The sequence below is a fragment of the Cetorhinus maximus genome, chromosome 21, assembly GCF_964194155.1.
Source record: "Cetorhinus maximus chromosome 21, sCetMax3.hap1.1, whole genome shotgun sequence".
NCBI classification, from domain to species: Eukaryota; Metazoa; Chordata; class Chondrichthyes; order Lamniformes; family Cetorhinidae; genus Cetorhinus; species Cetorhinus maximus.
In genome coordinates this window covers 66,175,839-66,201,642 of record NC_135899.1, presented here as the reverse complement: position 1 = coordinate 66,201,642, position 25,804 = coordinate 66,175,839, and the positions used below count along the sequence as shown (strand labels likewise).

The 25,804-nt window shown below is 39.2% G+C and overlaps 1 protein-coding gene across 4 annotated transcripts; it reads right to left on the bottom strand.

Moving 5' to 3' along the window:
• Positions 1-1,738: 1,738 nt before the first annotated feature.
• Positions 1,739-24,214, bottom strand: hmgcl (3-hydroxy-3-methylglutaryl-CoA lyase). 4 transcript variants are annotated; one of them, XM_078567045.1, is made up of 9 exons: positions 24,071-24,214; positions 15,530-15,613; positions 13,762-13,869; positions 12,409-12,504; positions 9,942-10,090; positions 6,977-7,040; positions 6,487-6,675; positions 4,981-5,106; positions 1,739-3,652 (listed from the first exon to the last, which is right to left on the bottom strand). In XM_078567045.1, exons 1-9 carry the CDS (start codon positions 24,089-24,091, stop codon positions 3,551-3,553), a joined length of 939 nt encoding a protein of 312 aa, XP_078423171.1. In that variant the 5' UTR covers positions 24,092-24,214; the 3' UTR covers positions 1,739-3,550. The 4 variants fall into 4 exon arrangements, with proteins under 4 accessions (XP_078423171.1, XP_078423170.1, XP_078423173.1 ...); XM_078567044.1 differs by lacking the exon at positions 24,071-24,214 and adding an exon at positions 19,597-19,736; XM_078567047.1 differs by lacking the exon at positions 24,071-24,214 and adding an exon at positions 16,551-16,649.
• Between the last annotated feature and the right edge of the window lie 1,590 nt (positions 24,215-25,804).

The following is a 25,804-nucleotide window of genomic DNA, read 5'->3' as shown; positions in this document are numbered from 1 at the left end:
AACAACCTCTCGGCGTCTATGCTACCAAGCCCCTTCAGGATTTTGTAGGTTTTTAAAAATTATTTCATGGGATGTGGGCGTCACTGGCTAGGCCAGCATTAATTGCCCATCCCTAATTGCCCTTGCTCAGAGGGCATTTTTAAGAGTCAACCACATTGCTGTGGGTCTGGAGTCACATGTAGGCTAGACCAGGTAAGGACGGCAGATTTCCTTCCCTAAAGGACATTAGTGAACCAGATGGGTTAAATGAGATGGGTTTCAAGGAGATCACCTCTCATTCTTCTGAGCTACAGAGAATATAAGCCCAATTTAGTTAGCAATTTACTCATTTTTAGGCCTGTCTGGTGCTGTTCCTGGCATGCTCTTCTGCACTCCTTATTGAGCTGAGTTGGTCCCCTGGCTTAATGGCAATAGTAGAGTGAGGGATATGCCTGGCCAAGAGGTTACGGATTATGATGGAAAACAATTCTACTGCTGCTGATGGCCCACAGAGCCTCACAAATGCCCAGTTTTGAATTGACACATCTGTTGTGAATCTATCTCATTTAGTATGGTGTTGGTGCAAAAACAACACAATGGAGGGTGTTTTCATGGAGAAGCTCAAATAAACTTCATATAATGTGCAATTTGAATACTGAGTTTTCTGCTCACTCATTCCTTATGGAGTTACTAAAAAAAAGACAACTCGCAATTTAAACGGAGTGACTGAAATGAGGACTTAATCATTACTTATTGCTGAATAGACATAATACTTAAGAAATGTATCACATAACAGCTTATGTATAACCCAATAAATATCAAAAATAAATTGCCCATTTAAATACATGTCCTTTATTAGTTCAGACATCAAAATTGTTCTCTTTAACCATATGGACAACTGCAATTAGAAACCTGACATTTAAAACAACTGCTCCTTGTGTTCCTTGTGCAATGCAATTTTAAAAAAAACATGCACAGCTTAGGCAAGTCATTAACAGTTTACTGCATTCAAATCTAAAACATATTTCTTCACAAAATAAGAAATTTAAATGTTTTCTCCAAATAAATGCTGTTTCCCTGGTTGAGGGCTCATGCATTAGTTGCACTTTATTTTCTTGAATCTTTTCAAATTAATTATTTCATAAGTTATAAAATATTGCAGAAATAAAAAAGTGTTGGGAAAAGGACCTAAAATTGCTGGGTCAAGATTATTCCTTTTGGAAATCATAAATTACTGCTCTTAATTTTTCATAAAGTTTTCTTTTGAAACAAGCCATTAATTATTAATCATCCAGAGCTGCCCTGAGAAAGTAGCCACCTTCTTGAAACAGCGACTACATTTCAAAAGTACTTAACTGTCAGTAAAGCGCTTTGGGAGATTCTGTGGACATGATAGAACTATACAAATGTAAGTCTTTCTTCACGTTACAGCCAAGTGGCTTGTAAACCACTTCAGAAGGCAGGCAAGAGTTGCTGTAGGACTGCAGTCACATAACCGTCAGGTTGGATAAGGATGACAGGTTTCCTTCTCTAATGGACGTTAGGATTTTTTATGTCAGCATGATGGCTTCGTGATCATTTAAAGTAACTGATTTGTAGAGAAAGATTATCCTAATTGAATTCAAAATTCAGAAACTGCATCATGAGTTTTGAATTTATATTCTCTGGATTATTAGTCCAGACTCTGGTTTACTACCCAAGTAACAACATTATGCTACCATAATCTGCATTGCAAAATAATTAAAATACATACACTTAATAGGTGTAAAATCATACATTTTATTTACAGCAAATTGTGATAACTGTATATCACAGTTAGAAAATACAGGGATGTTCATGATGTTTTAAGGCAGAGAGTATACACTACCATGGCTTGTAACAGATCAAGGAAAATGAGGCACTTTTAAAACTGGAAAATAGTCTATTGAAATTGAAAAATGTGATAACATTTTGACAAGTTTTTGCTTGTCTCAGTAGGTGTCATAAGACAACAGGTTCCTGTGATTGAATCAAATGATGTGAATTAGGGTTACTGAGTTTAATTTCAACTTCAGGCTGCGGAAGAACAACAGATTCTGTATAAATCACAACAGGATATCTGACAATTTTCCATCAGAGTTCCATTAATACATATTTTTAAAAATCCTATTCATATTTTCTGTAATTTGATAAAATATTTTTATATGGCCAACTAGTTAAATTAACTAATGTATTAACATTTGAAACCAAATATAAATTTATAGTATATGTGCATAGATTTTCTTTACTTCTCTCATCCATATATAATTATAGAAAAAAAATACTAGAGCCAACTCTGAAAATACTTTGTTGAGAATTTTATTTCTGGATCAAGATAAAGTGAAAATTAATGGGAACTGCACTGATTTTTAAAAGTTCTTTGATGGAACGTGGGCATCATTGGCAAGGCCAGTATTTGTTGCCCATCCCTAAATGCCCTTGAACTGAGTGGCTTATTAGGCCATTTCAGAGGGCAGTTAAGAGTCAACCACATTGCTGTGGGTTTGGAGTCACATGTAGGTCAGACTTGGTAAGCTTGGCAGATTTCTTCCTTAAAAAACATTAGGGAACCAGATGGATTTTTACAACAACTGATGATAGTTTCATGGCCACCATTACTGAGACGAGCTTTCAACTCCAGATTTAGTTAATTGAATTTAAATTCCACCAGCTGCCATGGTGGGATCTGAACCCATGTCCCCAGAGCATTAACCTGGGTCTACTAGACCAGTGACATTATCACTTTGCCACCATCTCCCCCTAAACATGCCTATACCTTCAGAATCTTACATCCATCGTATACTGTGAAGATTTTCTTATAACTTTACAGGCTTGTTAGCTCATGAGAGCCTTTGTGGAAGCCCTGGAGGTTGTTAACATTAACTGCAGGAGATGAAATGATGCAGTGAAACTTGCAATATGGAAGGAAAAGCACTAGGTAACCACAAGGGCATATCTGAGAGAAAACACCTGCAATAGATAGGTAATGCCTGCAGATAGAGTTACTTTCTCTTTAAAGGGAACAAATACTTGAGAATCTAGCCCAGTATTATACACCAAAATTACAACAAGGAAAAAAGACCAGATTGTATTCACTAAAAAACAAAATCATGAACATCAAATAAATAATCTTCCAAGGACTGTACATCTATTTCTGCTCCCTAACAAAACATTTCACTTCTTTTTCTTCAGGTGGAATGGGAAGACAGCCAAAACTCCTAATTGCTCTGCTAATTAACTGATAATTTCTGGAAAATGGTTTATGCATTATCTGACCTGACAGGTAAACTTTATTTCTCTTCAGATTGATGCTGCCAAGCCTGCTGAGTATTTCTAGCATTTTCCATTTTTATTTCAGATTTCCAGCATCTGCAATATTTGTTTTTGTATTATGCATTCTCATCTGAATGTGATTCAAACTTAGAAACAGAAGAGCAAAATAAGATAAACGTCAATAATTCATCTTAAATGTTGAGTAGAAAAAGGTGGAAGTTGTAGGCTGGAGAATTTTTACAGTACTTCATTTAGTCTGTATATAGTAATTTACTGATTATTACAATTTGCAAGATGCCTGAGCAACCTTGGAGCTGCTTTTCCTCTTCAGGATTTTGCAGATGTATGAACCGGCCTCCAGTACCTTCTGCAGATCCACTCCCTAAAAAATACAGAATGAAAAGCTTCATTAATTCATAGTAGGAATTACTTGATGGAAAAGACTAAGGTCCATTTAGTTTTCCTTTTATCATTGTGATGGTTGCACAATACAATGATAATGGAATTGTTGATTAATCAGAACAATAAATCAATTTCCAACAGGCCCAGAAATAACACAAAACCGCAGTGATGGAGAGGTTTGGGAACTCTAAGGCAAAAGTTATCCTTCTTGCCTCAAACCACACTTACCACATGCCATGTCCCAAGTAACTCATACTCTATCTCAAGAGGTGAAAGTCTGCTAATTAGAACCAATTGAAAAGGTATTCTTGCCATTTAAACTCAACTAGGGTAACTTTGATTGAAGTCAGCTGTGGCATTATACTGTTCAAAAACAGGAAATGAACAGTCTGTTTTTTTACATAGCGTTTAGAACAAAATAATACTGAAGTTTAGAAAGGAAACAGAAAATAAGAATTTTGAACATTTTTTACACATAGACTAAGATTGTATGTAGTTGTATAAAATTGAGGATAGTGAAAACTGAAATTTAACCTTCAGTCTTGTCCCAACTAATCAATGCACCTGAGTTCTTGCAGAAAGGTCGACAGCTGCTGGCCTGTCAAATTAATTTTCCTCACCTCAGTAAAGCACAATTTTACAATAATTTGGTTGAGACAATTGTTGTCTTTGTCTTCTAGCACTACTCCAGCTGATTAAATCCCACCTAATCAGTTTGCAGTTTATTAAAAATGTTATTGCTTCCTTTCATTAGTTGACTCACTGTGTATCATGTGTAAACCAGCAGGAGTAAATTCTGCCCAAAATTCAGTTAACTCCTGCATATCACAGTCAGAAATTTCTAGGCTCTTGTTTCAATTATATTTATTAGATACCTCCCTTCATCAGGCTTCAAGCCATCTCCTCTGATTAATGCTATTGAGTGCCAGTTTCATCTCCTGAAGGTCAACAATAGTCATTTTTAAAATCTCAGTACCTGAATGGTACAATGACAGGCACAGATAGATGGTGGGAGAATTAGGGAAAATGGGATAACAAATCACATTCAACAATGCAGAATAACTTCATAGTAGTACAAGGAATTACACTGCAGATGCAAGTAATCAGCAGAAGAGCCTAATTAGTGGTAAAAGACTTGCAGAGGAAGCTATGTAAAATTAGAAGAATCTTTCCACCAGTTTGCTCCTATATGAGCTGAAGAATTGAACTTCACTGCATCAAATCTTCTTTGATTGTTTGACAGCATGTACATGTCAAATAATTATCTGAAAAATTAGAACAAAATATTTCCCTAAAAGGCATACATACTGTGTGAATTCCCAGTCCATTCAACATGTACACTACATCCTCAGTTGCCACATTTCCAGATGCACCTTGTGCGTAAGGACAGCCACCCAAGCCAGCCACTGAGGAGTCCACTGTACAGATTCCCATCTGAAAAAACAAGAGGAAAATTCCAATTTAGCACCACACCACACTCAAAGACTTATCACTACCGATTTGAAGTGGTCAGCCCAAGCCTGAATGTGGTCCAGGTTTTGCTGCATATGGACATGGACTGCTTCAGTATCTGAGGATTCAAGAATGGTGCTGAACATTGTGCAACCATCAGCAGACATTCCCATTTCTGACCTTATGATGGAAGCAGCTGAAGATGACTGGACCTTGGACACTGTCCGAAGGAACTCCTGCAATGATGTTCTGGGACTGAGATGATTGACTGCCAATAACCACAACCATCTTCCCTTGTGGTAGGTATGACTCACCCAGTGGAGAGTTTCCCCCACCTTCCATCACTTTGCTGATGATCGAGAGTAGACTGATGTGGCGGTAACTGACCTGGTTGGATTTGTCCTGCTTTTTGTGGACAGGACACATCTGGGCAATTTTCCACATTGTACTGGCATCTACCTGACACCTTATACAATGATGATGAATACACTAGCTGAGTACACCTAATACTTCTAGGGTGTTCTTATGTTTCAATTTATATTTTGAACTAGTTAACTTGGTGCTAATTTATTCAATTTTTGCAGAGATTCTAAAGTTTTCTGCTGGCAATGATAAAAAAAGGTATTTCACAACTTTTTCCATACTTTACCTAGCATTTTCCTTTAGTACAATTCCTAAAGTGTTTTTGAAAATACATTATGCATGTAGTCTAAAGATTAAAATTGTCTTATTTGTTAAAAAAAGTAATTTTCCCAGCTATAAATTCTACCCATCCCTCCTGTTTTTCTTTGCAGGATGAGTAGCTGCCAATACAACCAGCTTGGACTTTTTGTCTATCACAATCACTTTACTGTCTTGGCTAGCAATAACTTGAGAATTTCAAAGACTTATCACTACCGATATGAAGTGGTCAGTTTTTATCCCAAAAATTATGCTGGTTAAATGGAGTATTGGAAAGGAAAGAGAAATTGATAATTAAAGCTGTCTTGTTTGTGGCACCTGATCAGTTCTGGACTGCTTAATATGAACTGGATACTGATTTCAAGCATGTTGCATACAGGACTTTATCCAGAAGTATTTAATATGTCAGAAAAATCTCAAATCATGGTGTAACTGCTAGTCCCACATTTAATTGAATCAGAGTATGACTGTGGACATGTAACCGTGTGCAGAGGTTACAGCTGACAAGCTGTATGTATTGTAGCTCAAACTATACAAGTTCAAGCCAGTATTACAACTGTGAAATCAATCACTTGTGATTTGTTGAAACTCAGTTTGTCAAAGCAATGTTACTAAAACACAAGCTTCCCAATTAAAAACAATCCCCACTAAAAGTCTTTATTTGAAAAAAAAATCACTAGCCTGTAATGCTGCAAAGATGTTTGCAAGAGCCTGGCCATACGTATCATGACAGTGTACGGCTAGTGCATTGACTGGAACCTCCTTGATTACAGCTGTCAGCATTTCTTGCATGCTGCCCGGTGTTCCTACACCAATGGTATCCCCCAGGGATATCTCATAACAACCCATGGAATACAGCTTCTTAGCCACCTGCAAAGAAAAACACATAAGTCAGTTGATACCGATTTTTAACGGTGACTTTAACAGTTCTGTTGATTCTGTAATGCATCTTAATATTCAGTGATGTACAACTTTATTGTAGAACATCACTAAGTTAGGAGAGAACATAATCACATCCCTTTTTATATTTAAAATATAATTGATTTTCATAACTTTGTATCCATTTTATATGTAGTGATTACTAAAATGCCCACTGGTTTTATGTGCAAAAAAATGTTTCTGCAAATTTCAATTTGCATTCCTCTTCTCTTCCCACTCCCACCATACTTGCCTCTGCAACTTTAATAGGGGAAACATTCCCTTCATAAGGGCAGCCAAGTACACAGGACACATACCTAAAAGAATACAAAATATAAAGTTAATGTCACTGATTCTTACTCTAGGAATAAAGCTGTTTAAAGTTGATAGTCTCTGTACAGGCTTCCTCTAACTAGAACTAGGCAGCATGGACAAGTCAACGATAAAACCTAAATTGAAGTCCAGTCTGTAAATGGTCAGGACATGGTTGCTTGTTTCAATTTGTTAAATAAAGCAGAAAACAAATTTCAGTTATAAGCAGTATTTGTTTCACCTTACCTAGGTACGCACAATCATTAGGTCCAACTTGATCATCAGTAACAGTTTCACTCACTGTACATATCAAGTTGTGTTGAAACTCTGCCAGTTCCTTTACCTAATGGGTCTAGCATGATTGTGTGTCTGATGTTTCTTTGCACTTCCTTTCTTCCAAGCTTCTCTACTGTAGTACTGCTGAGTGCAATTTCTACTAAGCCAATGCATAGATTACTAAGCTTTTTTTGTAACTTTCATCTCCATAACAACCTCAGCCATAGTTTAAATTCTCAAAAGTGGTGTCATAACCAACAAGTCCAACTATCTCCCCACCAACCCTTTTCTAGAATGCTCTTTAGTTTCATTCTTGTTTTAATAGGACATCTCATAAATACAAGTTCTCCGTCAAATTTCTAGAAACTATAATTTGGGACAGAATTAATAGTCAAATGAACAATTTCAGGTTAATTAAGGAGAGCTGCATGGATTTCTTAAGAGAAAATCATGTTTAATTAACTTGCTGGAGTTTTTCCAAAGAGGTAACAGGGAGGGTTGATGAGGGCAATGATGTTGATATGGTGTACATGGACTTCCAAAAGGCATTTGACACAGTACCACAAAACAGACTAAAAGAAAAGTTTTAGATCATGGAATAGAAGGGACACTTGCAACATGGATACAAAATTGGCTGAGTGACAGAAAACAGAGTAATAGTTAATGGATGTTTTTTGGGCTGGAGGAAGGTTTGTAGATGAGTTCCCCCAGGGTCGGTATTGGGACCCTTGCTTTCCTGATTTATTTTTTATTCATTCAGTAGATGTGGGCTTCGCTGGCTGGGCCAGCATTTATTGCCCATCCCTAGTTGCCCTGAAAAGGTGGTAGTGGTGAGCTGCCTTCTTGAACCGCTGCTGTCCATGTGGTGTAGGTATACCCACAGTGCTGTGAGGGAGGGATTTCCAGATTTTTGACCAAGCGACAGTGAAAGAATGGCGATATATTTCCAAGTCAGGATGGTGAGTGACTCGGGAGGGGAACTTCCAGGTGGTGGTGTTTTCATCTATCTGTTGCCCTTGTCCTTCTAGATGGTAGTGGTCAGGGTTTTGGAAGGTGCTGTCTAAGGAGTTTATATTAATGATCTAATGAAAAACTCAGCAGGTCTGGCAGCATCTGTGAGAGAGAACATTTCTGAGGCAGCGCCGAAGATGGCTACCTCTCTTGCACCTGCTTTGAGCTGTGAAGTTAATGTTTCGAGTCTAATATGATTCTTCTTCAGTCTCCACAGATACTGCCAGACCTGCTGAGTTTTTCCAGCGCTCTGTTTTTATTTCAGATCTTCCGAGTTACAGCTTGTGTAAAAGGAACCATTTCAAAATTTGCCAACGATACAAAACTTGGAAGCATTACAAAGTATGAGGAGGACAGTGTAGAATTTCAAAAGGACATAGACAAGGAATGGGTGGATAGGTGGCAGGTGAAGTTCAATGCAGAGAAACGCAAAGCGATATATTTTGGTAGGAAAAACATGGAGAGACAGTATAAAGTAAAGGGTACTACTCTAAATAGAGGGTACTACTCACCATGTACACCATACACATGACCAGGGTGTATATGTGCATAAGTCATTAAAAGGGTTGCAGGACAGGTGCAGCATATAGTATCCTAGGCTTTATTAATAGGGGCATAGAGTACAAGAGCAAGGAGGTTCTGTTGAACTTGTATAAGACACTAGTTAGACCTCAGCTGGAGTACTGGTTGCAGTTCTGGGCGCCACATTTTAGGAAGGATATGAAAGCATTGGAGACAATGCAGAAGAGGTTTACAAGAATGGTTCCAGAGATGAGGAACTTCAGTTATGAAGTAAGATTGGAGAAGTTGGGACTCTTTTCCTTGGAGAAGAAAAGGCTGTGAAGAGATTTGATAGAGGTATTCAAAATCATGAAGGGTCTGGACAGAGTAGATGGGGAGAAACTGTTCCCACCCATAAAGGATCAAGGACGAGGCGGTACAGATTTAAAGTAATTGACAAAAGAAGCAAAAGCAATATGAGAAAATATCATACAGCAAGTGGCTGGGGTCTAGAATGCACTGCCTGTGAGTGTGGTGGATGCAGGTTCAATCGAGGCATCCAGATGATTATTTAAAAAGAAACATTCTGCAAGGTTATTGGGAGAAGGCAGGAGAATGGCAAAAGGTGAAATGCTCATTTGGAGAGCTAGTGCAGACACAAAAGCCCGAAAGGGCTCCTTCTGTGGTGTAACAATTCTGTGATTCTGAAGTATCGCGTTCGACACACTGGGAAGAGAATTCTTCTTCATTTGAATCCATTTAATGTTTCAGGCTATGCAGGAACATTTTGGGATGACCTATCAGAATCCAAAGACCCTGGTAGCGTAAACATAACTCACAAATATACATTATTTCATAATTTTCTTAGTAAATTCACTCAAGGAAATTAAAAAAACAACCTTGTAACAAAAGGCTGACTAACAGAGCTCAACAACTTTTTTGGTACATTTTAGGTATTGATTCAAATCTTCATCTACTTCAGTTGAGAATGCATTTAATAGCTAAAACATTTGAGAAAATAAATTAATTTGCAGCTCCCCTGTGATGCTGTACATAAAATCGCCAATAGAACTGTGAAAAACGTTTTGCGACATTAAGTGAAAGATTTGCAATCATACCCTCGGACTGGAATGCTCGAATCCTTTGCTGCTTTCATCACCTCTTCAAATCGCTGTAGACTCTCATCAATAGAACAGTTAATGTTTCTTTTGCTGAACATTTCTGAGGCAGCGCCGAAGATGGCTACCTCTCTTGCACCTGCTTTGAGCTGTGAAAAACAATATATCATGGTACTCATGACACAGAGATAGAATAAAATGGGACATTGCAGACCAACACCTGATCTTGACCCGAGATTAAGCCAACGGGATAATTATAAATAAGATAAGAATCCACGATAAAGAAAATTAGGCACATATAATAATCTAATTATGAAAATTGGGGGTGGAGGAAATACCAAATTCTAATAATTGACTGTGATAGGAGTCACTATAGCCAACTCTACTTTTAACTGTTTTTGCTCGTCCTTTTTTGTTCAGTCCTGCAGGGCAGCTTATCATCTAGTTTCCAACCATAAGTATTAACCTATCCCTGGTCATTTTTTCCCATGTTTAAGAGATCTACTATGTATTTCCAGCATTTTCTGGATCATAGCAGATCTTGAACTTGCCAAAATTTAAAAAAGCCAAATAAGTTTTTTACATAACGATCATCTGAGTAAATTACATTTTATAGATATTTATATTCCAGGAACTATCTTGAATAAGGTTCTACAATGATGTCACAGCTGAACACCATGTTTGCCTTTAGTGGTCCTACAGCAGCTCCCATTGATACAAAAATTGCACTTTCCTCATAATCTGCCCTTAGAATACTTGAGGAGCCAAGTATAATGCCGTCTACAGTAAACCAATTACTGAATGCAGTGCAGTCCTGTGCTATATTATGAAATTTTCTGACTATTACCAAGCAGACCAGAAGTTTACAGGCCAAAATAGCAAACAGCTTTAATTATAACCAATCATGAAATGAAGAAACAGAAAATTTCCCAAAATACAAGCATAACAAATACAATTAAAATGTAATTGGTTAACTACTCTTAGTAAACACAACTTCTGAACAGTTCAGGCATTTGTCAATTCATTACTGTACTTCAAATGTAGCCTATATTAGTTTTTTATCCAATCATTATATCAAACACACTACCTCAGGATACTCTCAGATTTTACTCTTCCTTAACAAAGTAGACAATACTTTTATGCATAAATCCAACCAAACATAGCTTAACTAAAACAGAAAATGCTGGAAAAACTCAGGTCTGGCAGTATCTGTGGACAGAGAAACAGAGTTAACGTTTCAAGTCCGTATGACTCTTCTTCAGTCATTCAGACTTGAAACGTTAACTCTGTTTCTCTCTCCACAGATGCTGCCAGACCTGCTGAATTTTTCTAGCATTTTCTGTTTTTATTTCAGATTTCTAGCATCCAGTGTTTTGCTTTTATTGCACACATCTTAACAACAGAACAAGAATTATAATAAAAGCAAAATACTGCAGATGTTGGAGATCACAAAGTGCTGGAAAAACTCAGCAGGTCTGGCAGCATATGTGGAGAGAAACAGAGTTCATGTTTCAAGTCCAATATGACTCTGTGGAAGAGAGGAATTAACTGCTTATTAAATCAATTAACCAATCTAAATCAAGAAAAAATTGAAAAATAAAACGAAAAACAGACTGATTTTTAAAAAACAAGTACAGGTGAATTTTATACAAACCAAAGAAGCACTACCCTGACCGAGGCACACAAACTCCCATTGTGTTCATATCTGATATTAAGAAATTCCTGCAGTCACCGAAAGCAATGTTTCACTCAACGTTTTTGAATGTTAGATTAAAGTACATAAGGCTTAGCTGAAGGCTTGAACACATGACCCTAAACCAAAGTATCGTTTTAAAACTAAATGCCAAAGTTTGTAGATTATTACATAGTAAGCAATCAGGGTTGAAACGACTTTTAGCAAACTCTAACAAAATTTACCACTAACCTCAATGAGATTATTTAACTCACAGACTAGAGATCAAATCCAAAAATCTTTCTTGCCCAAATAGTCACTGCCTTATGATGATGCATTTACTCACTGGCCATATCAGGAGAGCTCTCACAATGAGCTCTGAAGAAGGATTACACCTGAACTGTAAACTTATCTTTTTCCTGTGCATACGAATAGCACTGTTGTGTTATTCTAACATTGGAAGATTTTGTTTTTCCATTTAATTTAGCAATCATTAATTTAAAAATGTTTGCACCTATCAGGATCACCATTCTACAAGCAAGATTCAAAATACCTAATCAGTCTCAGTGTTATACGATGTTAGACGTGCAAACATTTGTACTTTACTTAAAAAAAAAAGCTTTTGAAGTTAATTTGAAAGATTAATTTTATTGAAAGGACTATTGTATCAGTTCTATAAAATATAGGCCTTGAGGCATACTTGTGACATAGAAATCCCTTGAAAGTGTCAATGAAGACTATTTCACCTCATTAAGTAAACAATGGGGAAGTGCAAGTCTAGGAATGGACACTTACCGCAGTCTCAAACCCTTTCAGGTTTGGAGTCAGCACTGGGTAGCTCACGTTTGGATATTTTCGGATTCCTTGCATCACTTCCTTCTGGTCAGCCATCTACACAGAAAAAGGCAATGGATACATTCCAACACATAGAATAGACTAGTACAAGTGTAATCACTCACATAGAGCACGATCTTTGAGGGTTCCAGTACAATATTAACTGACTAACATCATGAAGTTCCACATCCAATATGTCATGTCCACAGTAAAACAATAATCACAAGAAATCAGTAAAACAGCTTGCACTCTCAATGCAGTAAAACATCCCAAGGCACTTCACAGGAGCAATATCAACCAGAATTTAACAACAAGCCACATAAGGAGATATTAGGACAGGAGATTGAAAGCTTGGTTAAAGAGGTAGGTTTCAAAGGAGCATCTTAAAGGAAGAGAGAGTGTGTTAGAGAAGTGGAGAGGTTTTGGGAGGGAATTCCGGAGTATAGGATTGAAGCAGCTGAAGGCACTGGGAATTTTTATTTAAAAAAGTGATCAACATGGGATATATTTTTCCAAAACTCTAATGTGCAGAACTCAGTGCAAATATAAAGTTGCTAAATCTATTTTACATTAACAGCTGGACAAAAATATACCGAAAATTGTATCGTCCAGCAACATACTGTGACACTGACTCAGTACTATAGCTTGCCAAGTACACAGAGAATACCACACAGCAACCTGCCTGGTATTATTAAAATTGAGAGTCCCCATATGGAAACAAATTAAATACTGAAGATCTCTACACAGTGTAAAACAGTTTTTTTACCCCCTCAATGTTGAAAGTTTAGTTTCTCCAGCTGATGTAGTGTGAATGATTACGATGCCATCAGGAATGGATCTCTCAGGCCAGAAGTTCAGTATATGGCGCTGGTCTGACTTGAGCTGCTTCTCATGTCACAATTTGGAGCAAGTGGCCACATCTTCCCTGGCCTGTCCTCAAGTGGTTGAGGGTTGTCCAGATTTCCAGTGGAAGATTGAAACCTGGGACTTCACATTTCGGGTCAGTTACCAGGTTGTGGTTGATAATGTTTGCAGTCAACCAGGAGGCACACCATCACGAGGTGGAGCTGTTGTCAATTTAAAGGGTGTGGAGTGTGTTCCAGTAGGCATTAGGGGATTTCAAATGAATGCATGGGGACCTTTTGAGGCCCTGTGTCAATGGGAGTGCTTCGTTAGCTATCAGTGTAGCAACAGAACCCTCTATCGTGTTTGTATTGCTTAGGAGTCTAGGTCCATAAACTGCTGAATACTCAAGTCTGACAAACAGAATTGCAAAAGCTGTTCAAAGTTAGTTCCATTTCCTAACTTGCTTACCTGAGGGACCCATTTTGGAGAGACAAAGCTTGTTGCTTCCACAACAGGCAACCCAGTCTCCGAGAGAAGGTTGATTAACTGAATTTTCACATCAGCCGGAACAATGACCTGCAAACAGAAGCATTTAAGGTAGGCAACTTGCAGGATAAAAATGACAGACACAGAAAATACAAACATCAATAAAGGTTTTAACAACTAATCCGACAACAGTGAGACTATTCCCTTGCGTGTGCTTACAGGTTGAATTCTGCCCAGTTATCAAGTCAATTTAATTTTAACACATGATCTCCAGAATTGACAAAGCACATAGTCACACTTCTGTTTAGTAATTATGTATCTATACGGCACTTTCACACTGGGTAGGACCAATGCAATCTTTGTCAATCGAATAATGGTTTAATGCTTCATATACTAAATTAGGCCAAAAATAAACTACGCTTTTTATATGGAGATTAAAAAAAAAGAAATTTGATAATATTAAGTTGTGGTTTTCCATCTAATTTATGGAATATCACTTATCCTCATCCCAATGAAATTAAAGATCTTACATCCAAAGGTCTGGTTTCACTGGATTTAGATGCCAAACTCCACCGTAGACTAGTAGATTCACAAAAACTTGGAGTTTACATAACGCCTTTATAGTAAAATGCCCCGAGGCACTAAAGACTCGAGCAACTGTCTTTCAGGTCAGTCAATCGCCTCAAGTTTAATCAAAGATTTACTGTAAGTTTTAAATTATAGCTGTTTATTTTTATTTACACGATCTCTTCCAACATTGCCAAAGCTAGGGAAAAAATATTCTGAAAATGCCAGGTTTTGCCATGTCAATTTTCTGCACTGTCCTCCTAGCTGGGGTCTATTATTCACGTGTGAATTTTGAGAAATTAGTTTCATCAGGCATTTCATCTGCAGTGAGTATTACAGCTAAATCTAATTTTGTCCTCATCTAATCTGCGCACACCCTTACACTCCGAGTAAAGTGAAGCAGGAAGGAACAAAGAAAGAGGGTCCAAAGTTAATTATCAGGAGCAGAAACTGTGATCAAGGTTCTCCTCTCTTACCAAAGGGAACCAGGCCAATTATAGTGCCCCAACACCAACCTGTTCTTCCGAATAGAATGACGACTTACTCGATCTGCTCACTAAAGTGCCAAAGATGCTGAAATTGGCATTTTAGAATATGATCTCTAGTCAGGCCTTATTTATAATGTTGCTGGAAAAAACTGATACAGTTACTAGAATGCATAGAAATCCCCTTTTCTATAATCTTTCCTCAAACTGTTGCTGCGTTGGATTAATTGCCCAATGGCAACTCTTCCCCACTACCCTGATTAGCTCCTGGATGAAAGGAGGAGATGAATTTTAACCTTTTCAAAGATTTACTATCTGTTGTTAGAGCCCAAACAAGCAATTTATTTGCAAATGAAAATTTGATTTCAGCAACCTTTGTAAAGCGAGTTCTTCACACTAAGGGAGTAAGATTTTCCCAGAGCTGTTTTGATGGATTTCCCAAAAATACGTTGAGATTAAAATTCTCTTTAATTGAAAAATAAGGTTTGCGTGCAGGAAAAAAAAATTGAAATCAACTGAAGATATGTAATAATATTTAAAAGCCATTAAGTAGAATTGTTGATTGGACATCACCTTTAGTTGAGTTATGGCAATGCAATTAAATTCAGCTTTGTAGGCAGTAAAGCCGCTCTTGCAAGAAGTAAACTGAATAACTGTTTCAGTTCTCAATGTAAAATTTTGGCAGATTGTGTATTTACCTTCTCATTCTGCAGTCCATCTCTGGGTCCAACTTCTACAATTTTCACATGCTCAGGCAGGGATTGTGCCACAGCCACACTCGTCTACATAATGTTAAGAAAAAAATGTCAATATCTTTCAATGTTATTCGCTTAGAAGATTGTAGCATTGCTTGTGTCATGTTATCATAGATATCCCTACCAAAAAAAATGTCAAAACCGTCTCTATAAGCATAGAATAGAATCATAGAGTGGTTACAGCACAGGAGGTCATTTGTCCTGTGCCAGCTCTCTCCAAGAGCAACACAGATAATCCCAATCTTCTGCCTTTTCTCCATAGACCTGCAAATTTTCATTCTTCAGATAAATATCTGAGCTCTTTTGAAAGCTACAATTGAATATGTCTTCACCATACCCTCGGGCAGTACAGTTTATATATTAACTACTCACTGTGTAAAAAAAGATTTTCCTCATGTTGCCTTTCGTTCTTTTGCTATTCATCTTAAATCAGTGTTTTCTGACCCATCTGCCAATGGGAAGAATTTCTTCCTATCTGCTCTGTTCAGACCCTTCATGATTTTGAACATCTCTATCAAATCGACTCTTAAAAGACAACCTATTGTTGCATTACAGTTTTGCCTTCCAATTTTTGTTCCTCTATATCTTTCCAATAGTTGGTGGCCTGTAGAATATACCCAGTAGTATAATGGTACCTCTTTGGCTCTTAGCTCTAATCAAATACATTCTGTCCTTGACTTGTTTGGACGTCATCTTCCACTAGCACAGTAATGTTCTCCTTAATCAATAATGCCACCCCTTCTTTTCTTTGCTGAAGTATTCAGTAACATTTAGTACCCAGTCCTGCCCTTTTTCAAGCCAGATTTCTATTATCACCACAACATCATATTCCCACATTTGCTTTCCGCATCCGCAGCTCACTAACCTTAATCACCATACTTTGTGTGTTCGTCTAGACACAGAGTAAACTTAATTTAGACGTTTTTGCGTTTCCCCTTACTCTGATCCTACTTAATACCCTTACTATGTCTTAGCCTAGTGCTATCGGTCTCTCCCAATTCTCTGTGCGCCTTGTTTTTCCTGTCTAAAGTGACCTCGTGGTTCTCATTCGCCTGTCAAGTTAGTTTAAACCCTTCCCAACAGCGCTAACAAACCACACTATATTTATTTGTGTTCTAAGGTAAACAAAAAATTGTTGAACCTTAGAACTCCAACATGCCTCTGGTTCAATGCCATGCTACCTAGCAATTTTTGTACTATGCAAAGAAAACAAGAAATTAGCTGACGTACAAAAGATGCGTTATAAACTCAAGTGTGTGATAGTGAAGGCACACAAAAACAAGTGAAAGTTCAGATAATTGTTTAAGTGTTTTTAATTTTGGCACAATTCAGAATACGTTAACAATTTCATGCTAAATGTTAAACCCAGTACTGGTTCCTACCCAACTGAACATGTATTTTGTGCCAATAAAGTTGTTAAAAAAAAAAAATCAGTATTGTACATAAACAACGATACAACTAATTCAACTTTGTAACAGAGGCACGTTTGTTAGCAGGGTCAAAGTCACAGTTCCACATTTTCTTCACTGACTTCTAGGACTGGCTGCTATTATCCCATTTTAGGTTTTGTACTACATATCTTGTCAGAAAATAAAACAAGTTTCTGTCATGCAACACTCAAAATTAAAAAAGAACACGAAGGAATTAATATAAATCCTAACATTTGGAAACCAAGTGTTTGCTGTGAAAAGTATAATGTAACTATGTTAATTAGCGGTTCTGCCGAAGGGCCATGAAGGCTCGAAACGTTAACTGATTTCTTCTCCGCCGATGCTGCCAGACCTGCTGAGTTTTTCCAGGTAATTCTGTTTTTGTTTTGGATTTCCAGCATCCGCAGTAGCTTTTAGCTTTTTGTTTTTAATTAGCGTTTTCTTAATTACCTCATTTAACATGTCAACCCCACATATGTGGCTGACACATTTGGTACAACAAATTTATATGCTGACACACAAAAATAATTAACGCTGAGTACTGCTATTAATAGAATAGTAAAAGATATACTGCTCTATTATCTCTGGACTAAAGGGGCACACTTGCTACGATTTCACAAAAATGTAGGATTTGCATTTAAATAGCATCCTTTTAACAGTTCTCTGAAACATCTCAAAAGCTCTTCAATTACACTGAATGACTTTTAAACGTTTCACACACAATGAATTGTGTAAGCAAACAAGACCCACAGCAAGATTCCACAAACAGGAACAAGATTGATGAGCAGTGTCATAAGTTCAAATATTAGAATGGTGGGAAGGTAAATGGCATGTTGGCCTTTATTGCAAGGGGTTTGATTGGAGTACAAGAATAAAAATCTTGCTACAATTGTAAAGGGTTTTGGTGAGACCACACTTAGAGCACATAGTGCAATTTTCATCCCCATATTTAAGGAAAGATATATTTGCATTGGTGGTAATACAATGAATGTTCTCTAGATTGGTCCCAGGGATGCAAGGGTTGTTCTATAATGAGGCTGAGTATATCCTTGGAGTTTAGAACAATGAGAGGTGATCTCATTGAAACATACGAGATTCTGAAGGAGCTTGACAGGGTAGACATAGAGGTTGTTTCCACTGACAAGGGAATCTAGAACATGAGGGCACGGACTCAGGATTCAGGGACGGTCATTAAGGATTGAGATGAGAAAAAATTTCTTCACTCAAAGGGATGTCAATCTCTGGAATTCTCTACCCCAGAGGGCTTTTTAAAATTCTTCCATGAGATGCAGATGTCACTGGCGAGACCAGCATTTGTTGCCCATCTCTAGATGCCCTTGAACTGAGTGGCTTGCTCGACCACTTCAGAGAGCAGTTAAGAGTCAACCACATTGCTGTGGGTCTGGAGTCACATGTAGGCCAGGCCAGGGAAGGATGGCAAATTTCCTTCCCTTTTAGGGGAGGGATGCCTAAAGGGCATTAGTGAACCAGATGGGTTTTTTACAACAACAATCAATGTTGGTTGACTAGCTTTATTAATTGAATTTAAATTCCACCAACTGCCGTGAATCCACGTCCCCAGAGCATTAACCCGGGCCTCTGGGTTACTGGTCCAGTGACACTAACACTATGCCACCATCTCCCCCTTGTCGGTGCTCCATCATTGAATATATTTAAGGCTGTGATAGATTTTTCATCTCTCAAGGAATCAAGTGAGATGCAAAGGAGGCAGGACAGTGGGGTTGAAGTGTAAGATCAGCTATGAACATATTGAATGATGCAGCAGCCTTGATGGGCTGCATGGTCTACTCCTGCTCCTATCTCTTGTGTTCTTGCATGTGTCTCAGTTTAATATTTCATCCCCAAAAAACTGCAACAATGCAGACCTTTCTCTAGGCTGCACAAGTATTAACTCAGCTTATGTACTCAGGTCTTGGACTGGTCTTAAAGCACAATCTTGAGTTGAGAGAGCAACCATCAAAACCAGTGGAAAAAGAAAACATTTTTTTAAAATAAAAGACTCAAAATAGGGCGAATGGTCCGCCTATCCCCAAAACATCTAAAGTATATTTACACATTATGCAACACTGGACCTTTAAAACACATGACCCTTTTTAATATTTTACTTTTTGCGCGTAAACAATATACAGGTAAACAGTTTCCGCCCTCACATCCGCCAAGCCCACCAAACCAGCACGTCAAATATTGAAAACAAAAAACAGAATTACCTGGAAAATCTCAGCAGGTGTGGCAGCATCTGCGAAGGAGAAAAGAGTTGACGTTTCGAGTCCTCACGACCCTTCAACAGAACTGACTTTACTTAGTTCTGTTGAAGGGTCATGAGGACTCGAAACGTCAACTCTTTTCTTCTCCGCCGATGCTGCCACACCTGCTGAGTTTTTCCAGGTAATTCTGTTTTTGTTTTGGATTTCCAGCATCCGCAGTAGCTTTTTTGTTTTTATCTCTGCGTCAAATATTGAAAGCCATTAACAAACTACGTTCCCCTTTTTACAAACAGATCAAAATACAACATTCCTGCGCACACAATGTGCTTATCAGGTTTATTCCACCATCACTCACAGTTGTAGCCAGTGCGCGACGAAACGCAACCGCTGCAACAACAGGTAGCCGGGGGAACAACATCGCAGCTGCCAACAGCGGCATCTTGACCCAGGCTCGGCTAAGCTAAGTTAGGCTGGGCTGGGCAGGGGCAGGGCTGAACTGACCCCTGACCCCCAACCGCCAACCGCGCCCCCACGTCAAATCTCGCCGCCGCTCCGGGTCACACTCGCGAGATTCAGGGCAATCGTCACCAAGTGGGGGGGGGGGGGGGGGGGGGCGTGGAAACGGACAGGCCATGTGACGCAGGACGCAATTAGCCACGCCCTTGCCCTCACTGAGGGCGGGGCTGGTTCTTGAGACGCCTTGGGAGATTCCAACGTGTTGCGATGTAGATTGGGGAATGTTAGGATTGGGTTTTACAGTATCTCCTTATATGGCGCGGCGTGAAGTTTAATTTAACCCCTGTGAAGCGCTTTGGGATGTTTTATCTTAGTTAAGGGCACTATATAAAATGCAAATTGCTGATGCATCCTGGGGAAAAAACTTGAGCTCATTGTACTACCAGATTTTGTCTTTACATCACAATAGCAACAAGCCGCTTAATTAAGAGTTTTGCATTTAAAAAATCACAACAGCCCTCAAAAGGCTAAGGACCCAAGTTAAGTGCAAAAACACTGCAGAAACACTTGGAAGGAATGATGACAAAATGTTATGTATGTCCCTGTCACCATTGTCTTATTTAACTGAGGGCAGGTACTTCAATGTTCAGTAGATGTAAAAGCTCCTATAAGTATGTAAGAAGAAAAAGATTAGTGAAGACAAATGTAGGTCCCCTATAATTCGAAACAGGAGAATTTGTAAGAGAGAACAAGGACATGGCAGAGTAATTAAACAACTACTTTAGTTCTGTCTTCACAGAGGAAGACACAAATAACTTCCCAGAAATACTAGGGAACCAAAGGTCAAGTGAGAAGGAGCAATTGAAGGAAGTAAAAACGAATGCTTACTAAAAAAGAATGCTGGAGAAATTAATAGGACTGGAAGCCGATAAATCCCCAGAGTCTGATAAACCACATCCCAGGATACTAAAGGAGATGGCCATGGAAATAGTGGATGCGTTGGTTGACATCTCCCAAAATTCTGTAGATTATGGAACAGTCCCAGCAGATTGGAGGGTGGCAAATGTAACCCCACTATTTAAAAAAGGAGGGAGGGAAAAAGCAGGGAATTATAGACCGGTTAGCCTAACATCAGTGGCAGGGAAAATGCTAGATGTGAGCATTTAGGATGTGATAACAGGACACTTAGAAAATATCAACGGGATTAGACAAAGTCAACATGGATTTATGAAAGGGAAATCATGTTTAACAAACCTACTGGACTTTTTTGAGGACATAACTAGCAGAATAGATAAGGAAGAACCAGTAGATGTGATGTATTTGGATTTTCAGAAAATTTTTGATGAAGTCCTACATAAGAAGTTAGTGTGCAAAATTAAAGCACATGGGATTAGAGATAATATATTGACATGGATTGAGAATTGGTTAGCAGACAGGAAACAGAGAGTAGGGACAAATGAGTCTTTTTCAGAATGGCAGGTGGTGACTAGCAAGGTACCACAGTGTTCAGTGCTCGGGCCCCAGCTATTCACAATATATATCAATGATTTGGATGAGGGAACCAAATGTAATATTTCCAAATTTGCTGATGACACAAAACTAGTTGGGAATGTGAGCAATGAGGAAGATGTTAAGAGGCTTCAAGGCGATTTAGACAAGTTGAGTGAGTGGGCAAATACATGGCACATGCAGTATAATGCGGATAAGTGTGAAGTTATCCACTTTGGTAGGAAAAACAGAGTGGCAGAGTGTTATTTAAATGCTGATAGATTAGGGCCAGGAATTTCCCCCCCGTTGGGGGGGTTGTGTGGGGGCGGGCGGGGGGCAGGCGCGAACCCGATCGGCACCCCAGATCGGGTCCGCACCTCCATTTTACATGACGCGTGCCCAGAAGCGCTGAGCGCTCCCTGTGCGGGCGGAGGGGAGGATTCCCTGAGTGGTTCCCTGTGCGAAAGAGCGCAGAAATCGATTTGTTTAAGTTATGGAAATTTGAATAAAGGTGGGAAAAAAATTTAAGGACATGTCCCCTCATATGAAACTGTCACATGTCCATTATTTATTTCAAAAATTTTTATTTAAATAATAAACCCTTCATGAAACCTCATCCCACCCGTGGATGAGGTTTCATGAAAAATGCGAAGGCCGCCTGGGCTCTTCGCCTGCCCACCAAGCTTAAGGTTGGGTGGGCAGCTCAGTTAATTACTTTAATTACTTTTTAACAGGCCTTAATAGGCCTTTGACAGTTCGGCGGGTGAACTTAATATCTGAATGACATGTGATGATGTCGGGACGCCTGCCCGGTGTCACCTCGTGTTATTTTACGCTTCGGTGAGCGGGCCCTGCCCCCGCTTGCCGACAGGAAAATGCTGCCCTCGGAAATGTTGATGTACAAAGGGAGCTGGGTGTCCTTGTACACCAATCACTGAAAGCAAGCATGTAGGTGCAGCAAGCCGTCAAGAAAGCAAATGGTATGTTGGCCTTCATTGCGAGAGGACTTGAGTACAGGAGCAAGCATGTCTTACTGCAGCTATACAGGGTCTTAGTGAGACCACACCAAGAGTATTGTGTGAAGTTTTGGTCTCCTTACCTAAGAAAGGATATATTTGCCATAGAGGGAGTGCAGCGAAGGTTCACCGGACTGATTTTTGGGATGACAGGATAGTCGTAGGAGGAGAGATTGGGCCGACTAGGTCTGTATTCACTAGAGATTAGAAGAATGAGAGGAATCTTACTGAACCGTATAAAATTCTGACAGGGCTGGACAGGCTGGATGCAGGGATGAGGTTTCCTCTGGCTGGGGGTGTCTAGAACAAGGGGTCGCAATCTCAATATAGGGGGTAGGCCATTTAGGGCTGAGGTGAAGAGAAACTTCTTCACTCATAGGGTGGAGAACCTATGGAAGTCTCTGCCACAGAGGGTTGTGGAGGCCAAGTCACCGAATGTATTTAAGAAGGAAATAGATAGATTTCTAGACTCTAAAGGTATCAAGGGGCATGGGGAGAGAGTGGGAGTATGGCATTGAGATAGAGGATCAGCCATGATCATATTGAATGGCAGAGCAGGCTCGAAGGGCCGAATGACCTGCTCCTGCTTCAATTTTTCTATGTTATACCAGAAAATGGAGTGAGCATTCAGCCCAGTGGTAGCATTCCTGTCTCTGAGCGAGAAAGTGCAGGTTTTGAAAGCCCTGACAGCCCCAAACAGAGAGTGGGAACTGCAGGGCCAGACCCGAATTCTGGCTTGACAACCAATGGGATACTTAATAAAGGCAAAATACTACGGAAGCTGGAAATCTGAAACAAAAGCAAAAAATGTTGGGAAAAACTCAGCAGGTCTGACAGCATCTGTGGAGAGAAAGACAGAGTTAACTTTTTGCTTCTGTATCTGAAGAAGAGTCATGCGGACCCGAAACCTTTCTCTCCACAGATGCTGTCGGACCTGCTGAGTTTTTCCAGCATTTTTTGATTCTGAATGGGATACTTGTGTCGGGTGGATCCGGGTGGCCATAAAACCCTCTTACCATATAGGACTAACCACCGGCTGGGGTTGGTGTAAAGATAGTTATGGCCACAGGAGCATTCAGGTGGTGGCCTCTCAGATGATGAAGCAGCCTGCGAATTTTCCTGTGACCGTTCTTCTAAGGGAGAGGGTTGAACCAGAAAGTCTAATACACGCAGAAGGATGGGAATGTGTCATTTTTAATTTCTAATGCCTTTTCTGCCATATCCCATCCTCCACTACTGCTAGAAAATCAACGGGTAAAGAATTGCCTCTCATATCTTTCTAAAGCGTACTTTCCTTCATCCCTTCTCCTACAACAACGTTATTTGCAGCACAGTATCAGCAATAGCAAAGTTGAACAGACTTCCGATGTAGATCATTCCTTCATTATAAGTGAAGTGAATGAACCAGTCCTGCCGCTGTATTACCGAGTACAGTTGGATAATTTTAAAAAATTAAAGCAAGAGAACCACTTGTATCGGAGAAACAAAATACTATCTATAAACCGCTCGTGGAAATTGACTAAATCTTACTGTTTGTTTTAATTAAAATGGGGAGGAAACGCATTCGAAATAGCTCAAATGAAAGAGAAGTAGCAGTGAGGATAATTTGGCAGGAATTAAGAATGATTAAACTATTTTTCAGTATCAATGATAATACATTGCAAAAGTAAGTTACCTAATGGAATGGTAACAATTGCCTAAAGTAACAATTAGGTAATTATAACCTCGTTCTGTAGCAACCTACAATGCTACATCAATTTACTGCTCGCTGCCAAATGTAGTGAGTCATGGACTCCATAAATGCCAGTGTTGTGCCAAGTCGACGTAACTATTTTCTCCGAATGATTCTCCCTCTCGGGGTTTTCTCACCTGTGTACAGATCGCTCCCATCTTTCCCGCCACATTATTCCGACCGAAAATTAAACACCATGTAAATCTCCCCCAAATCTAAAAATAATTAAAAAGAACTCCAGTCTGCCTGACGTCAGGGAACTGAATCAAGCACTTCCTACTTCTTCACTTGATGAGTGGTCGGCTTTTCTTTCTTTCCGTTCCTGTATTTTGCCATACATTTACTCAAAGATATTCTCCTGTTACTTGGTGAGACACAGCACTTTGAAATGTTCCCCGCTTTCTACCGAATCGGTAAATGCAATAGAAATACAAGGAAATACAAAAAAGGTCAATTATGTTTATATAATAGCATGTGAACTATGAGGAAGGCAGAAACCAATTTGGGAGGAGCAAAACAGACTTTGAACATAACATGCCAAGTGACTTTTTCACAGTTATCTAGAAGAATTTGTCTTTTGTAAAGTTTTCTGTAATTATTCTTAAATGACCTAAAATTAGAAGTCTCACCTCTAAATGCATGTCTGGAATATGAAACTTGGAATTACACTTCAAAATAGTTAACACTACACCAAAAACATTGATTAAATAACTTATGTAAAGTGTGCTGATGCGTTCTTATCAAATGGTTCTATCAAGTCACACATGACATCCTATGTGATTGTAACAAAGGTAGACTATCCCTGCTTGAACTTCTCGAACTGTTTGCAGTCTTTGACACACCATCCTAATCCAATGCCTCTCCACCATCGTCTAGCTGGATGGGACTGCACTCGCCTGGTTCCATCCTTATCTACCCAGTCATAGCCAGAGAATCACCTGCAATGGCATCTCTTCCCATTCTCACACTGTTACCTCTAGTCCCTCAGGAACCTATCCTTGGCGACCTCCTATTTCCCATCTACATGCTGCTCCTCAGCTACAGCATCCAAAAATAGTGTCAGTTTTCACATATACACTGGCAGCACTCAGCTCTACCTTACACCACCCCTCTTGATCCCACAATTGTCTCCAAATTGTTAGACTGCTTGTCCAATATCTAATACTGGATTAGCAGAAATTTCCTCCAAATAAACATTGAGAAGATCAAAACCATTGTCTTTGGTCGCTGTCAGAATCTGTATTATATAGCCATCCCTCTCCCTAGCAATCATCTGAAGCTGAACTCGTTTGCTTGTGATCTTGGCGTCATATTTGACCCTGAGATCAGCTTCCAATCACAAATCTACACCACATTCGTAACATTGCCTGACTCTGTCTCTGTCTTAGCTCATAAGAACATAAGAAGTAGGAACAGGGGTAGGCCATTCAGTCCCTTGACCCTGCTCTGTCATTCAATGAGATCATGGCTGACCTGATTCTGGTCCAAAAGTCCACTTTCCTGCCTGCCCCCATAATCCTTGACACCCTTGTCAATCAAAAAAATCTGTCTAACTCAGCCTTGAATACATTCAATGATCCAGCCTCCACTGGTCTCTGGGGAAGAGAATTCCAAACATTAACAACCCTCTGAGAGAAGATATTCCTCCTCATCTCTGTCTTAAATGGGAGACCACTTATTTTGAAACTGTGCCCCCTAGTTCTAGGTTCCCCCATGAGGGAAAACATCATCTCAGCACCTACCCTGTTAAACCCCCTCAGAATCTTACACGTTTCAATAAGATCACCTTTCCAATGAGCATAAGCCCAACCTGCTCAATGTTTTCTCATAAGACAAACCTCTCAGTCCAGGAATCAGCCTAGTGAGCTTTC